The sequence below is a fragment of the Enoplosus armatus genome, chromosome 17 (genome assembly GCF_043641665.1).
Source record: "Enoplosus armatus isolate fEnoArm2 chromosome 17, fEnoArm2.hap1, whole genome shotgun sequence".
NCBI classification, from domain to species: Eukaryota; Metazoa; Chordata; class Actinopteri; order Centrarchiformes; family Enoplosidae; genus Enoplosus; species Enoplosus armatus.
The window spans coordinates 13,947,692-13,964,614 of NC_092196.1; the positions used below are offsets into that span (position 1 = coordinate 13,947,692).

General features: G+C 46.3%; 1 protein-coding gene across 1 annotated transcript in view; it reads right to left on the reverse strand.

The window, feature by feature from the left end:
• adgrl1a (adhesion G protein-coupled receptor L1a) overlaps positions 1-16,298 on the reverse strand; it is a 48,591-nt gene extending 32,293 nt beyond the window's left edge. The window contains exons 1-3 of the mRNA XM_070923435.1: positions 16,229-16,298; positions 4,072-4,285; positions 2,807-2,916 (exon numbers count right to left, since the gene is read on the reverse strand). Coding sequence (XP_070779536.1) covers positions 2,807-2,916; positions 4,072-4,285; positions 16,229-16,298 — 394 coding nt within the window. The remainder of the gene's footprint in view (positions 1-2,806; positions 2,917-4,071; positions 4,286-16,228) is intronic.
• Positions 16,299-16,923: the final 625 nt, after the last annotated feature.

The following is a 16,923-nucleotide window of genomic DNA, read 5'->3' on the forward strand; positions in this document are numbered from 1 at the left end:
ACACAAACATCACACACATCAACACGGCTACACACCGTCTCAGCTGCTATGACACACAACCTTTACATATCATCTCTCCATTATTCACCTTTTTGTCGAGACAACCGATGAAAAACATGTGTCAGCTTTGGATGATGCCACAGTGCCCAGCGTTCCCAGCCAGACATGAACGATGGGGCATTACCAGAGCGATTAGCAACAGCAAATTCAATTAATCTTGACAAATCTCTGCTGAGGCAGAACTGAAGAGAGCGGCGCGCCCCCTCTCCTGGTAATTAAAAGTGGCCGAGTTGAGTGGCGTGTGGTGCGACGGTGACTAGGTTTTGGGATGAACAGTTCCAGCTCTGAGTCTGAATGTGTCAGGTCGTATTTACTTTGTCAGATGAGCACAAACACGTAGAGCAGCAAGCAGTATGAGTTGTGTGCATAAGCGAGCCTTCATACTTGTTTCTATATCTGTGTGGGTTTGTGTGTGAGTGAATGAGTGTAGCGTGGTCGCGTTTCTCCGGCGGAGGAGAGTGGCAGAGGACAGGGGTAATTGGCTCTTCTTTGTCACCTCAGACAGGCGGGACTTTTCATCATAGAGGGATCAGCTTCCCATTTTCTAAGCCGAGCCGTACTTCAGATGCAATCAACAAAGTTTTTTTCTAAACACAGCGAGGAAAAATGCAAGTCAGCAGCTATTTAATCATCCCTTTGATTGCTTCGCGGAGAGAGAACAAGCTCCCTTGTGCAGTCAGAGGGAAAAAGACAAGGTTAAAATGTGTGAGGAGAAGGCAGGTACAACTAAGCAATGCTACCATGACCCGCTATGGACACTACAATACAGGACACCAAGCTACAGCACAGAACTACCAGAGGACTAACAAACAAAGTCATACGCCTTGAGAGGGTCAATCTGACCACAGCTAACATCGACTGAAAGTCAAGTGAACTGAGGGCAGAGGAGACTCGAGAGGAACACTTGTTGCCACTAGGAAGGCTGTGAAGAAAAGATTCACACCAGAGAATAATCCCCAATGGCAAGAAACCCGGCTAACTTCTTCTTATCTGTGACTGTGGCTGCAACCTGACTCAAGTCTTTCAGAAGGTAAACTGAGGGCACAAAAGCACTGAGCAGAGGAAGGGCAAAGACAGAACAAGGTGCTTGGAAGTCCCTGAGTTTCTCTGAGCCTCCCTGTCAGAGCTGGACGGCTGGATATTTTAATATTTGTCCCACCTGTAAAAGAAAAACACAACAGAGACAGCGGAAGAGACAGAATAGAATGGTAAGATACTGTGGCAGATTGATGGGCAGAGAGTAAAAATAGTATGAATGAGATAAATGGGCAATGGATGAAGATTAAAGACCTTCTAGTGTAGATGGGAGGTGAAAGAGAAAAGCAGAATACAGAAAGACAGTAGTTAAGAGACATGAGAGCTGTGATATTGACTGTGAGAGATAATATGCAAAGGGGGGATGAGTGAGAGACCTCAGATAGATGAGATGAGAAAGAAGAAGGAAAAGAAGTGGAAGAAGAGAGCAAAGGAGGTTAGTTGCTTGGCGTCGACTCGAACCCGTGGCTCGCCTCAACATCTGTGCCTGAGGAAAAAACAGAGAGAATCACCCGTATCCCCATCCTGATCAATCAAACAGCCCCTGCCCCCTAAAGAAGACCCATTCTCAGTTCCCCAACACCCTCAATTGTCGTTCCAACCCTTCCTGCACCCCAATTCTGCTTCTGCCCGGTGGAGGGGAGTGCCACTGCCCCTCCCCTCCAGCCAGGTGTTCCTGCGCAGTGAGGGGATCAATGCTCAGAGTAATAATACATGAGAGGGAGGAGGGGAGACTGAGCGGAGATTTTCACATGAACGAGGATCAACACAACACCATATAATCCCTTTCTGTGTCTGCTCCTTTGGCTGTGTGAGTGTGCTCTTGTTTGTGTGTGCATGCTTGCTCAGAGGAGGAAGAGTTAGAGAGAGAGAGAGAAAGAGAACAACTGTGTGTCCCCCTTTTTGCGAGTGTGAGGTAGACTTGTGTGTGTGTGTATGTGCGCGTGTGTGCAGGCATGTGTGTATGTCACACCTGCCACGGAGCTCTGAGCAGTGCCGTGAGGAAGTCAGCCGTTACCATGGGGACATTAAAATGTGTGGCGCTCCAGGTCATGTGGTCTAAAATAAGCCCTTTGCTGTTTGTGTTAACATTCCCATTGTGAGGTGCGGCAAACACACAACGCCCCCTGCCTCCCGGTCTCACTGCGCCCAATTTTAATTTTTATTGGAAATCAGAGGGACAGCAAAGGTGTTTGGCACCAGATAAAGGCAGTGGTATGCCCCTGGTTCAATCAGAGTGTGAGTGTGGGGCGGTGTGTGTGTGTTACACTGCTGTGATTACCAATAAGGGCTGACCCCAAATTTGCAGTGGGTGTGCGTGACGTGCTTATCGGACCCTGTGTTTGTGGAGCACCTTCCCCCATGTGAAAATCCCTCTCAGCTACTGGTGCGTCGCTCTGTCGATGAAGAAAAAAGGTTTAGCGCTCTGTGTGAGCGTGTGCATGTGTGTGTCTGTGCATTGTAAGTGTATGAGACCGACAGAGAGAGAAAGCAGGCGAGGATGACTGTCTTGTTTTGTTTGTGTTGAAAAAAGCCAGAGAGAGCAAGTGTGCACGTGTGAGTGTGAGAATGTCACTTGTTGAGGGTTTTTTGGGGGGTTGGAGAGGGGGTAGGAGGTTCAGGTGGAGGGTAAAGGTAGGGATGGGTGGGGCGGTGAATGGGGTGAGGAGGTTGGGGAGGTGGGAGAGGGTGACAGGGTCTCAGTACTCACTGTAGGGGACGCACTCGTACTGGATCTCCAGGTACTTGTAGGTCCCTGGGCAGGGGTCTGGGAATACATCCGACCCCGCAACCACCACACACTGGGTGCGGTTATTACACCTGCGAGAGGAGAGAGACGGGAAAAGGAAGGGAGAAAAGAAAGAGAAGGGAGGAAGTAAGTGATAAAAATGACGAGTGCCATTGTAAGAAAGACAAAGAGGAGTGGGTACAAAAAAAAACATCTTCAGGCTCTCAAAGACGGAAAGAACAGTAGGGAAGGGAGTAATTTCACACTAGACTAGATCATGTGACAGCTGCACCCGAGGGGAGGTGGGAAACAGAGAGGGAGGGAGGGGGAAAAGGAGTGGGATGAAGGATAGAGAGAAGGAAAGAGGGAGGGAAGAGGCAGAGAGAGGGCGAGTGACGTAAGAGGCTCCTCTCCTGGGGGATTGTGAGTGGGAGCAATTAGAGGTGAGAGAACAGGGAAGGACGAGGGTGGCTAAGGCAAATACACCACACGCACAGGGAAAACATTCATATGCACATAATACCAACATCTAAACCGCATCTCTGCATGCCTTCTCACATTTGCACACCCTGAGAAACACACACACACACACACACACACACACACACACACACAGAAGAAAAGATGCACATCCACACACACTCATTCTCATCACATAATCCTTCTCTATCTAGCTTTTAGCATTTCTCCCCTGTGCTGTCTCTCACTCCCTTCATATCTCAAATCTATGCTGAGTTCACTCTATCATCCCATCATTTCTAGCAGTTTCTCTCCTTCCTTTACCCCCTCAATTCTCCCCACCCCCCGCCCCCCACCTCCTTGCTCTCCCCAAGCTAGCACCCTGTGCCTCCATTACATGCGTGATGGATAGCTGGGAGAGGGCTTCCATTGATCTGAGCTCAGAGGAAGCAGATGCTGAGCGCAAGCACAGAGAGCAGCTGTAGGAAGCCCTACAAACACTCTTGCAACAAATCCCAAACAAACACACACTCACGCACATACCTGCAACTAAACACACACACATTTACACCACCATACACATGCACGTCTCGCCAAGATGCAGTGGTGTTCAGCACAGAACAAGGATGCTGACTTCAGTATTTCACACAAGATATCAACACCTCAGGAGGAAAAGCAGGAAATTCTGGATGAATTATGTTGTGGAAAAGTATCTTGTTTCCTTGGCCAATAACAGGCTCTGTCTCTGTACAAACACACACACAAGACCCAAACAGATCGATAGTTACCTCTGTGACATTATCTTGAAGGCGTCGGGCAGGTAGCACTGCACGTTCTCCATCTGGAAGGGGTCTGCGTCACAGATCTTGTCATCGGTGCGGCCGTAGTTGGCCGTCTCAATCATGATGACATCACTTCCAGGGCAGCGCAGCTCGATCGGGTACCCTTCACACGCCAGCTCTCGACGCATCAAGCCGAAGGGCATCATTGACCGGCTCAGAGCTGGAGTGGAAAGAGGGAGAGAGGTAAAGTTATTGATAATTCAATGAACCTTAATACTTTTAGGAGGCACTTTATTATTCGACCACATTGTAAATATGATGTGTAGTATTTGACAAGAGCAGGCGGAATGAAAGTGGTTCTTATTGTCCGCAAGTAAAACACAAATTAGCTATTATCGACTCGCCTTCACTGAACAGTAAAATTTCAGTACTGTTGATGCACAGCCTGGCAATCCAATTTTCACATTGGAACATCACGGATCACATATTGGCATGAAGGATTTGAAGCCATACCAGATTATCCAATAAGATATTGCACCACTTGTGAAACAAACTGTGAGAGTTCCAAATGTTAACAAACTCCTACACACAGCCAGGCAGCAGTGTGTGTCCTTCCCTGCATCTTTTAGTCTGTGCCACCTCAACGAGGTGTCAGAGCAGCACCTTAGGATTCACTCTGAATAAGAGAGGAAGTAATGGTAGAAAAAGCAAAAAAAACACCTTCACCTCTAGTGTGTACACCATTTGCACACCCACTGCTGCTAATCAGGCGACTGAGCGGCATGTCAATGCACTGCTGTGGCCAGCAGCGGAGCTCTGTGTGGAGAAGGGTCAGCAGGGACAGCAGGGTACTCAGGGTTAATCGCTGAGCCAGGCTGAGAGGCATGAAAGAGGGCTGCAAAGAGGCACTGAGAGAGACACTCACTGTCTCTCCAGCTCTCTCCATAACTGCATACCTTTCCAACTGCCTCTACATTCAGTCTCACACGCACACAAAAAAATAACAAAATGGCTGCTGGCTTCCTTTGCAGCCCAGGTGGAGGAAGGGGCACAGAAACAGAGTAGAGACAGAGTGAGTGATCTGGCAATGAAGCTCTCTGTGGTGTTGAAGGATAATTTCTCTGTGCCAACACTCCTGCCAGTGTCTGTGAGAGCTGCTGTCCATGGTCCTGAACTGAAAAAACTTCTCTTGGGAAAATAACATCTAAAGCTGCATCAGAGACTGGTAGGTGTGGAGCTGTCCACTGTCCTGAAGGAGTGGAGGGCTTTGGCTGAGCTCTCCTCTGCAATGTCAGTAGGGAGGACATGGCACATATTAGGCTGATGGTGGGCATACTGTTTAAACATACAAATCTAAACAGACCAGTGCTAGCGCCAGGCGGGAATTCTGAAGTTCTTTATAAACTGAAGCTCTCACTGCACAGCATTTACCCCTGCCAGACGGGCTCAGCAGCAGACAAGGGCACTGAGTCAGCCCCTCTCCCCCATTACTGTTATTGCTGAAACCCACAGAGCGGCCTGTTTTCCCTTCCTGACACTGAGCTAGCACTGCTTAGGTTTCAGCCGCTGTCCATTCAGGAGGAGTGCCCATCTGGGTCAATGTCAATGTCAGTCATCCTAGACATGCTCTGTAGCGGTGCGCTACATGATTCACTGCCATCGGACTTTCTCATATTTCTAAATGCCACCCATTTATGCAGCAGGGACTTGAGTTCAGTTGTGTAACTAACGCCATTAAGGCTGAATGACTAGCACAGACAGACTTCAAATCTTTTATGCCTCGCCAGCATGCAGTGCCAGTGCCAAATCACAAAGGCCTAGATGCAAAAGCGCATACTAATTAAAGCACACAGAGATGCAAACAGCAGGCGAGGCCAGACAAACAAATCCACACATAAATGCAAAACCCCACACAAGCAAATTAGCACATACGCAGATGTATTGGTCAGATGAATGTGCATGTTCACAGTCAAGTACAGTACACACATAATGCATGCATTCACACATACACACACAGAGTCCTGGTGTCACAGTGGGATTACAATGCATAGTGTCAGTGTGTGGCCTTGTTCTCTTAACTACCCTGTGGTGTAAGTACACAGCAGCGTGCAGCTGGCCAGCGATTAGAACCGCACAGTGAGCCAAGAGGAGAGTAAAACTGAAGGGGGCCACCAGGAGTGATCACACTCAGTCCACTGTGGACCAACACAACAGGAACATAAGCCCCTATCAGAGGGGGCAGACCACACGTTAAGCATGCTTTACATACCAAACACACTTTATATGGTAAATATTTCTGTCAATTCAGGGCCATCTACTTCCATGCCACTGAGCGCTAATACAAATAGCTACAGTATGAAGGGCTCAGCTCTTGGGCAAAACAACTCAAGGAGCAGTTGATTAAATTTCTTGGCGCCTTCTTGGCTGTTGGTTGAGTTAGAAATCAGCTGTTTTGACAGTTCTGAAGAAATACAGATCATTTCTGCACTGTTTTTGATCGATAATGCGCCCTTTTATTTACTGGTACTTACGCTAATCAGCTTGTGTTTGTGTAGATGATTTCAGCTTGTTACCATCACTAACTTGCTGACTAGATAGTGACCTGCCAAGTGTTTAATTAGTCAAACTGAACACTTATCAAGATGTGTTTTGGAGTAAAAGCTAAAACTAAATATAATGAGTCTATTTAATCACAATGACGTAAACTTGGTAAAAAAAAAAAGAAATTCACCAGTCCAATTTTACGCAGAATGTGATATATGCACCTAAATCCCTTTCCAGGTATTTCTTTTTCTGGCCCAGCTGTTTCACTATATATTTAGCCATAATTGAGCACAGCCATAATTGAGCACAGCCATTATTGAGCGAGTACACTTCAATGGTGGCAGCAACCATCATAACTAGCCTATTTCTGGCACCACTGCAAATCTCTACTCCTGCCTTATTGTAACGTATTTCACACCTACATCATTTCACACCTACGTACCCACTGTTTGACACGTTCCAGGTTTAAGGTGGAACTCACTGTGTAAATACATCAGGATGAACCTTACATACTGATTTACGCTGAGATCTTTGAATGGCGTATTCAATATATTAAGTGTGGAACTTAACTTCATGGATTGTGTGTGTGTGTGTGTGTGTGTGTGTGTGTGTGTGTGTGTGTGTGTGTGTGTGTGAGAGAGAGAGAGAGAGAGAGAGAGAGAGAGAGAGTGTGTGTGTGTATGTGGCTGTGTGTCAGCCAGATGGCCTGAGGCCTAGCTGGAGCAGTGGCTGGCTCTGAGCTGAGATGAGATGAGATGAGCAGAGGATAAGCTTGGACTGGCCATGGGCTACGATTGTCCTTCACTCTGCAGGAATCCATTAAGGTTTCAGGGTCTCTTCAGCCAACACATACACAGACACATGCACACACACACACACACACACACACACACACACACACACACACACACACACACACACACACACACACACACACACAGCCATTTAGTCGTGCCTGTCAGACTCATAATAGCTGGATGACAAAGTGTCTTTCTCAGCAGCAGCCATATGTATAGGTGGATCTAATCCCTCACAGTGATACTATGACTCATCTCCCGTGGTATATAAAACTGTTAATATCTGTCATCCAGAAGAGATGGTTACCAATTGTCACACATACTGATGATGACATGAGCCAATTCGCTAATTATACAAGATGATTTGCATGGATGTAGTGGTGTGCAAGAGACAGAGATCACACACACACACACACACACACACACACACACACAACAGAAAGGGGCCTGGTGTCACTCCAGGGCAGCTGGTGTGAGAGGCTGAAGCGCTTGGCTTCATAATAGAAACTCCATACAAATTAAGAGCAAGAGAGAGAACTGATTGGATTTGACTCATTATCCTCGCACAGTAATTAAAGCCTGAGGGTGGATAGATGCTTGGACCCTCAGACAAGAACATAATTTTGCAGAAGCTAAGCTAGTCTTTGCACACACTCATTCTTTGCCTGCCATCACGAGCCTCTACATCACTCTCACTCACACACACATGTACACACAAACGTTTGCGAAGAGCCAACATCATTTGGAGATGAGGAGCCGTGACCTGCAACCGACAGTCGAGACCGACACTTGAGAGAAGTTAAAAGAAAATCTGGTTTGTTATATCAAGACCGACTGGGAGAGAGACTACATTTAGAATTCTGAAAGGTTCACAGTATGAATAGACAAAGATTTCTCTTCATTGAAACATTACCAAAAACTTTCCATCATCAGTGGCATGCTTTCAAACATAAAAGCACTTTGATTTCAACATCTCCAACAATTTGATCTTTGACTGTGTTATCCCAGACACTCTATAGTGTGTTTTCTATAATAATAATAATAATTGAGTGAGCAGGTTTGGCCTTGCAGGTAGACAGAGATTGTGATAGCGACTTTGCAATTGAGTCACAATAGGAAATTATACTTGTGGAGCTCTGTAGCCCTAAGGCTGACTTGTTAGCTGGATGGCTGACTGTCTTTCAGGGGCCGAAATGTGATCAGCCCCTCTTAGCCCCTCTGTCCGTTCCAGCAGTCATCTACTAATGCTACTCATTAGCATAGCACTGAAGCATAGTGCCAGAGAACATTCTCGCCAAGCGGTATTGGTAGTTGAAAAACTGGGCATGCAGCTGATGAGGTGGGATTCTTGTTATATCACAGTCTTTAAAATTAACTTTAAGTGGCATTAAGGCTAATAGGTGAGTATGCTCTTTTTGCCCAGCGATCGCAGTGGAATATTAAAAGAATAATGCATACATCTACATCTGCCCTCAAATTCAGTTCTGGCCAAAAGGGCTAACTCTCTCATGATTTTCAGGTTAGTTCCGTAGTAAAGCTGGCGATGAAGAACAAGTAATTTTACAGTCATTGGACAGAGCTAAGAGGTCTCAGTGATGGGAATCCCTCTCTAGCAGAGAATCATCCTGACCAATTTCTCCAGTACTTTATCAGCTTAGCGCTGTATCTCAGCAACTCACTTAGCACTGCGAGTTAGCGTAATGACTCGCTGGAGCATGGCCTGTCACCACAGACAAGCTGAGGCGATGCGGCCAGAACTGTCACATCCAGGCAGCCTTCAAGCTGAGGAGTTGTGACAAAGTGACATCCTGAGACAAACCTAAAGGCCTAACATGAGGGTGCAGGGGGTGGGGGCTGCTTGTGGGACAGTGTGTGTGTGTGTGTGTGTGTGTGTGTGTGTGTGTGTATGGATGGGAGGGGGTAACACTGGCCTCAAAGGATAGGATGCTATCTCATCTCCTTTGACTCCTCCGCCTGTCTCCTACAGGCGAAGGAGACAGAGGAGAGAAGATGAGATGAGGAGCGACTGTATGGGGAGTCACCAGCCGTGCTATAAGGTCAGAACACAAAGCAGCGCCAAAATGACACACATCTACGTCGAGTCAAGCTAACACACAGGGAGGGAGAAATGGTATGGCAGAGCAGATTAGACAGGGCAACAATAGAAAAAGACAGAAACCATCAAACTAGATGCTGGTAGAAGAAGAACAGGACGGCCGTTCTTTGTGGAGGCACAAGGTCACTTACATAAAAGGAGTGAGGCGGACAGATTTTTGTGGGAGAGAGGAGCTCCTATTGTTCCGATCTGCTAAACACAGACAGCCTCTCTCCTCGGCAGCCCAGTCCTTGAACTGAACTGAATTACAGCACAGCCCATAACATTACATCATTCATAAGAGAATTAAACGTGCCCCCGCTGGAAAAGGGATCCACACATTCTCATGCAACACATACTCATGCATTTGCCATGATGCATACACACACACCTAAATTCTTGCAGGCAGACACACACAAGCTCTAACCCTCATCCATCCACAACCTCGAGAACTCTCGGTATGTGTTGACAAACTTTGCTGCGGGGGGAACTAGCAGGCATAGCAGAGAGATTAAGACAGGCGGTTAAAAAGCCACTGAGACACAGAGCAACACACACACAAACTTGAGGAGGGAGGCGAGACAGGACGTGCTCATACTGTCAAACCACTTCATTGCTGGCCCTGGCGCCTAATTATGCAATAAAAGCGCCTCAGCGGGGGGGAACGACATAGCCCAAAATAAAAATCAGCCCGCCTAAAAAGTAGGAGATTCACCCGGTGTAAAATATCCTCCATCTCCCCAGGGATGGGAGCTGTGCTACAGGCCCAACACAGCTCTATTCTGTTCTCTGTTTCCAGCACATCACAAGAGGCAGGCCAACAGACAGTGAGTCAGACCTAGATTCATATAAACATTGTGGTGGAGTAAAAACTGCAGGTGATGCAGGGAAACAGCCACAGGGATGAGGGGAGAATGGAGGAGACACAAACGCAGAGAGAGGAAGGTGAGGAAGGGGATGAGAGACTGAAGATAAGAAAGTGATAAGAAAATAGAGGGAGAGTGAGAGATTAAGTGTGGAGGACAGAGGGGGAGACTGAGTGACTATCATGCAAGGCCTGTTGTCAGAAAGATGTGTGTGTGCATTTGGAGGAGTTGCAAGTCGCATCCAGAGACTTGTTAGGAAAGATGAGTGTCAAAGCCCAGCCCTGCCGCTGCATTAGACACTTAATTAACCTCCTTATACACTAAGCCAAATGCTTGGACCTGTGGACAAAGTGTGTGTCTGTGTGTATTTTTACTACGCATGTAGTAAGTTGATCGATCTGTTTGTAAGCATTTGTAGGTAGCTACAGTGTGCAGCATTTCGGGTGTTCTTGTACCTGTACCTGTTATGTTTTATATCCATGAATTTTAAACGGATTTGGCTGTAAAACCTCCTATCCTTGTACGCCATCTTGTTCACCTGCAGTGCAATGAACATACACAATGTTTCCTCCTCTCTTTGTGTGTTTTTCTTTTTCACCTCAGCACCATCCCTCGATCCCTCATCCAATTTCAACTCTCTCATTTGCCCTCCCCACCCGTCCTCTTCACCCTCCCCTCGTTCTCTCTCCCTCTCGTCCCGACCCTTCACCTCCAGTTTTCCCCTCTTCCCTTCCCATCTCTTTCTCCTCCTTCACCCCCTCTCACAGTTTTACCAGCCTCTCCACTCATCCATGTCTCTCTCCCTCTCTACTCTCTCTGCCCTTGCCTGCCAGCCGTAAGCTGCTGCTGGTAATTATCAATCTGCAGTCCACAAAACACACGACAAGCAAATACACACATTCTCAAGCACACGACATGCTTGACACATACACACCAGCAATTCTAAACACACTCTCACGGACCAGCACTCCCGAATACACTCACACACTCACACACTCACACACACACACACACACACACACACACACACACACACAGTCCTTCACGGCTGCAAAGCCTCAAAGTTACGCAGCTAGGCCCTGAGAGAAAAGATGCAGCTATCACACGACTGCACAAACAGGAACCCAGTCCCCAATCCTTTATGTAGGAGCTTGTTTGCGGTACACAAATCAATGTACACAAACTAACATACTCCGACGCACACAACTACAAGCAAACACAAACACACAAACAAAATGGGCACACACACACAAAAACACACGTACACCAACACTGTGAACCAATGAATAAACAAAAAAGCACAGCCCCCGTATACAGGCACAGACACATGAGAGCGGCGTGCGTCATCTTCAAAGGGAGGTTTGAAAGAACACACCGCCACTCCGCCCCAGCCTCTCCCTCCTTCTCCCGCCCGCCCCCGACTACCAATATATGTTCAAAGGCCATCCATTAACCTTTCACTCACACAGGCCTTTCTGTGATCTACTGCTCTCAGCCAAGGGCTTTGAAGAGCACAGCAACCCCCAGCACCGGGGAGGGAGCAAGGGAGGCAGCAAACGCAAGACGAGAGGAAAAGGAAAGGAGGGAATGACAACAACAAGAGATGTGCACTGTTAACAGATAGTAAGCAGAGGGTAAGGAAAGGAAAACAGAGCCAGGGGGGTGATACTCTAGGAGGGAGGCTGGATAGAAAGTGGGGTAAGGCGATGAGGCAGAAGAGGAAGGAGGTGAATGAGAAGACACGGTGGGGAGGGTGGAAAAAGGAGGAGCGGAGGAAAATGGAAGTGGTAGAGGGAATAGGAAGAGGGTCCAAGAGAGAGAAGGAAGGATAGTGAAAACAGGGGGGTTTGGGGGGAAGGACATCACGAAGCAGAGAGAGGGAATAATAGCTGAGGTGTTAGGGGAGAGAAAGCAGAGAGATTGGATGAAAATGAGAGGCGAGTGTTAGGAGTGAGAGAAGTGAGAAGCACCGACTGTCTCTAATAAGATGGGGAGACAACAAAAGCTTGAAAACTCACACGAGAGGCAAAGAGAGAGAAACGGGGAAAAAAGCTTTACAGCAGTTCTTTATTGCAAAATCCAGATGATGCGCCGCAATATTCACAAGCCGCTAGATTAGCAATTAGTGTCAGTGAAGCCTGTGGATTTCAGCTTTATGGCAGAAAAAAACATGGTAAAACATATTCAAAAGTCATTTTCAGACAAAATGAGAGCGTTTACTTGTCTCTATAAACACATACATAATCAGCCCATTCTGATAGCATTGGTCTATAAAACACAAAGCGATTAGAAAATTGAAAATGCAAGTTGTCTGTAAGTTCTGAATTCAAACCAATGAAGTCCAGCGTAAGTCGTCTGTCTGTCTATGATTCTGCAACTGATGCTTATGTCAAAGGAAATTGGGCCATTTGTACTTGGTGAAAAAATACTTCCCAGGATACTTCTCATATGGATTCAATGTATGATTAATAAGAAACCAGATAATAGCAGCAGCAGCATGGGTGCAGAGTGTGAGTCTGCCAGGTTATAAAGTTTACCTCACTGACTTGAATGTAATTGGTTACTCCAGTGTTTCAGTTTTTCAGACTTGTCTGATAGCTGCAGAAGTAAGGAGCTAAGAGTTTACAAAACACACATTAAAGCAATACAATATGCTGTTCAGCAAATTATACAACAACAAGAAGCCAAGTGCACATAGCAAGGTTAGCAGCACGGCTGCTTTATTGCCTCCTCTCGAAATATTATTGCTACAAGCCTGTCAGAGAATCAATTCTTATGAATTAGTGAGTAGGTCGCAGTTTTGAAATTATCATTTTAATATTATAGTATTGCAGGATTGAAAGTCTACTTTCTCAAAAATTCAATATTGGATGCCATTTCAGGTCAAGTCTTTTTTAAGATCTTAACTCAGAATTTTAAATCTATGGTTGAGCAAAACTTAGATCCCAAATAACTGTCAACTCAGTCATAAAAAAGCATCTGGCTTCCAAAGACATAGTGAATTCGTCATGTGGCCCTCCATGAAAAATAACTACCCACCCCTGCATTATAGGAAGGAAAATACTGCATTGAGATCAGTCCCCATTCAGACATTCTGTCACCATCCAAGGACAGTCGAGAGACTAAAGCACTTGGTTGAGAGGATGTGTAAAAACAGCTAGTCCCCCCATCCTTAAATAATAACTACCGTTCAGGGGGAGAAGGCACAGAAGAAAAAAGCTGGGGAGAGGAGGGGAAGACAGATAAAAATGTCTGCGTGTGCACTAAAGGACCAGGGGCCTTTCCACGCGACTGATCTGAGAGCAAAGGCTTAAATACAGGGGAGATGAGAACAGATTCCACCAGTCAGCTGGCACTGGCGCCCTGATATGACTGGCACACACACACATAATCGCATAAATGCTCACACACACACACATCTGGATGTGAACACACTCATGTAAGCACAAAAACCCATACAGACTCTTGCACGTACACATGGACATACTGTACACACACATATACAGTATGTACATACACATTCACACACCTCGCACGCATTACAGACTGAAAGGACCTGCAGTCCAAGTAGCCTTATAACGGTCTGGCTGCCACCATTGGTGTACATAAACACACACACACACACACACACACACACACACACACACACACACACACGCTTATGCTGTGCTAAATGAAAGCTCTGTGTCAGGGCTTCATCACGTACGGCGAAACTGCCTGCAATGCCTGCCACATTAAGCAAGCCTAATGGGCTTTCAGAGCAACAACACTGCATATGAAGGGTTGTACATTCTCAAGCATTCTGTGGAATCAGCGGGACACTCTGTTTGTCAGGGTACGCATGTCAGGGAGTCTGCCGGGATGGGCTAGTGGAGGGGTTTTGTATATACTGCTGGGAACATGACTTTATTTTCCTAAGTTTCAAAAATGAAAATATTGTTTTTGTTTCACACAGCCACTGCACTTCAAGGAGAAATGGAGAGTTGCACAGTGAATTAACAAGATAAATATTCACCGTGTGAAATGAGAAGGTGAGTGAAAATTGTGGGACGGAGCAGGGAAGAAGTACAAATGTGTACAAAGCTCATGCTGGTTAGGGACATTTGCGTTAAAGATCTGGATCCAGAGAAGAATAAATGTGTGAGTGTGAGTGGGGTAAATATTAGAATGTGCAGCCAGGAGTGGAGTGAGGTTAAAGCATGGCAGATTAGTCGGGACACCGAGGAGGAGCAGGGGTACACATTAGACTGTGAAGCCATGTGTGATGATCCTGCAGGTTTCCAAATGAGCTCTGATTAGCCTGAGAGTGATTTCAGCAGTTCTCGTCACATCAAAACACTGCCCTTTTCCTTTAAATTGTACCTTCCTTGTTCTGTTATTTTTTTCTCTCCTGCTCCTCTGGTCACACTCCAGCACAATAGAGAGAATACGTTTCAGCTAACATCCGGCTGCCAAAATTATGAGCACCAAAACGGTGTGAGTGTGCATGTGTCCATGTGCGTGCTTGTGTGCCTGATTCCAATAGAAAAAGAAAGAGAAAAAGGTTTTCTTAATTTCATCAAAACAAATGTTTCGCCAGTGCTTTGGGGCTGAATACAGATAACAGTCAATTGATTATTAATGCATTATTAATACCCCAAGTGCCAGGTCACACAGATAGTTGGAAGCTTATTTTCACACAAATACACACACCCACACACACACAAACACAAAGCAACATAGCGCCAGAGGCCAAATGTGTCAGATGGAACAGAACGTACGCTACACAAATCCAATGTTACAAAAGCAGCCAAATTAAGATGGAAAAAAAACAGCACCTACTCAAATTAGAACCGCACCTGGACAATCAGAGCTTACACAGAGGGGTTGCAAAAACCTAATGCTGACACAGGCGTACACCGACACATTTTAATTTTACCCTCCCTCCCTCGGTTTCTTCGACTCCTCCTGCTTCATCACTAGCCCCTCCCTGTGGCGACTGGGTCTCTCCCTGAAGCTCCTCCTCCTCGTCCTAGCTGTCCATCACCCAGCGGCTCGTTGGCACAGAGCTGACTGAGAGCATACAGCAGATGGTGTGCTCCTGTCTTGTGTGGCAGGCCACTAGCAGGACACCCAACAGCCCCTCCTCTCCCTCCTCGGCCCTCTACCTCCCCCTGCAATCCCTGCTCCTTCCCTCCTACACATCTTCCAACACACATACACACACCCTCCAGCATCACTTCAGCCCAATCAGGTCACCTGCTGCCAGGCTTACAACAACTACCACACACACAAACACAAAATAAAATATCTTATGGTACATGGCACATTCAAGGAGGTCACACATATGGCACCATTACATGCACGGATTCCCCCTTATATTCTCGCCACGCTCCAACTAACGAGATCAAGATGACGAGAAATTTTATTGACATTCACACATGCACTCTCAACCTCGAACACACAGACACACACACACACACACACACACACAGACAGACACACACAGACACACACACATACTCCCTCTCTGTCTCCTGTAGAGACAGTTTGGTTAATCAAGTGCAGTGTTTCCAGCCTGGTCAGCAAGTCAATATACTTGCAACCTTCATCACGTTGCTAACGTATAAATATTACATCCTCATTTGCAATAACCTGGTCAGGCCAGTTACAGGTCACAGTGAAACCAACAGGTGCTTATGTGCAACATTTCAAGCTGGCTCAGTGAAGCAACACAAAATTATATGTTGCATACACTGTATATGTAAATTAACAGTGAATACATCTTGAATAAATACTAAATGCAGATAGAAAGGGTTTAGTTATTTGTAATGTAAAATGTAAAAAAAAAAAAACCTACAGTGTTTATATTTATTACACACCTTGCGAGGATGGAGCAACATTGCTGAAAGCCACAGCACAGGTGAAGATGATCCAGACGGCTAGAGCCATGTTGGAGGCTGACCGGGGGGCAGGGCAAGGGGTGGGCCTAAAGCGTAGAGGCGGTCAGCAGGCACAGGTGAGTGGCAGGGCACTTCCTCAGCTTACACCCTCCCTGAGGGTGATCCTGTTGGCAAAGAGAGACGGAAATATCACAGAGGTAAGTGCCTCATAAAAATGTGTGTGTAACGTTATGTCCATAAAGACAAATTCTTCTACTGTTCTGTTTTTCATTCTTTCCCCTCTCAGTATGGCATTTGAATTAGACAGTGTTGACTAATTTATTCGGCATTTATCACTGGAATATGTGATAATAACTGAGTGGTTCACGACTGGTGTAGCATACTAAATGCTATCAGAGCAGGCGAAGAGGAGGAGAGAAGGGGAGAGAGGAGAGAGGCTCCCCCTGTGGTGGTCAGGTAAAATGATCAGACAGGGAGATCTGAGGCCATTTTGTGCAGGATGGCATGGCAACAGCTGTTCAACATGTGAAAAATGCATGTCTTCTGTATGTGTTTGTGTTTTTGCGTGTGTGTGTCTGCGTATAGGCATACACACAAAGTGAGACAGTGGTGACTCAGTCAGCAGTGCCATAGGGCTCACACATCTCATTTGCCTAATGAAATAAATCCCAATC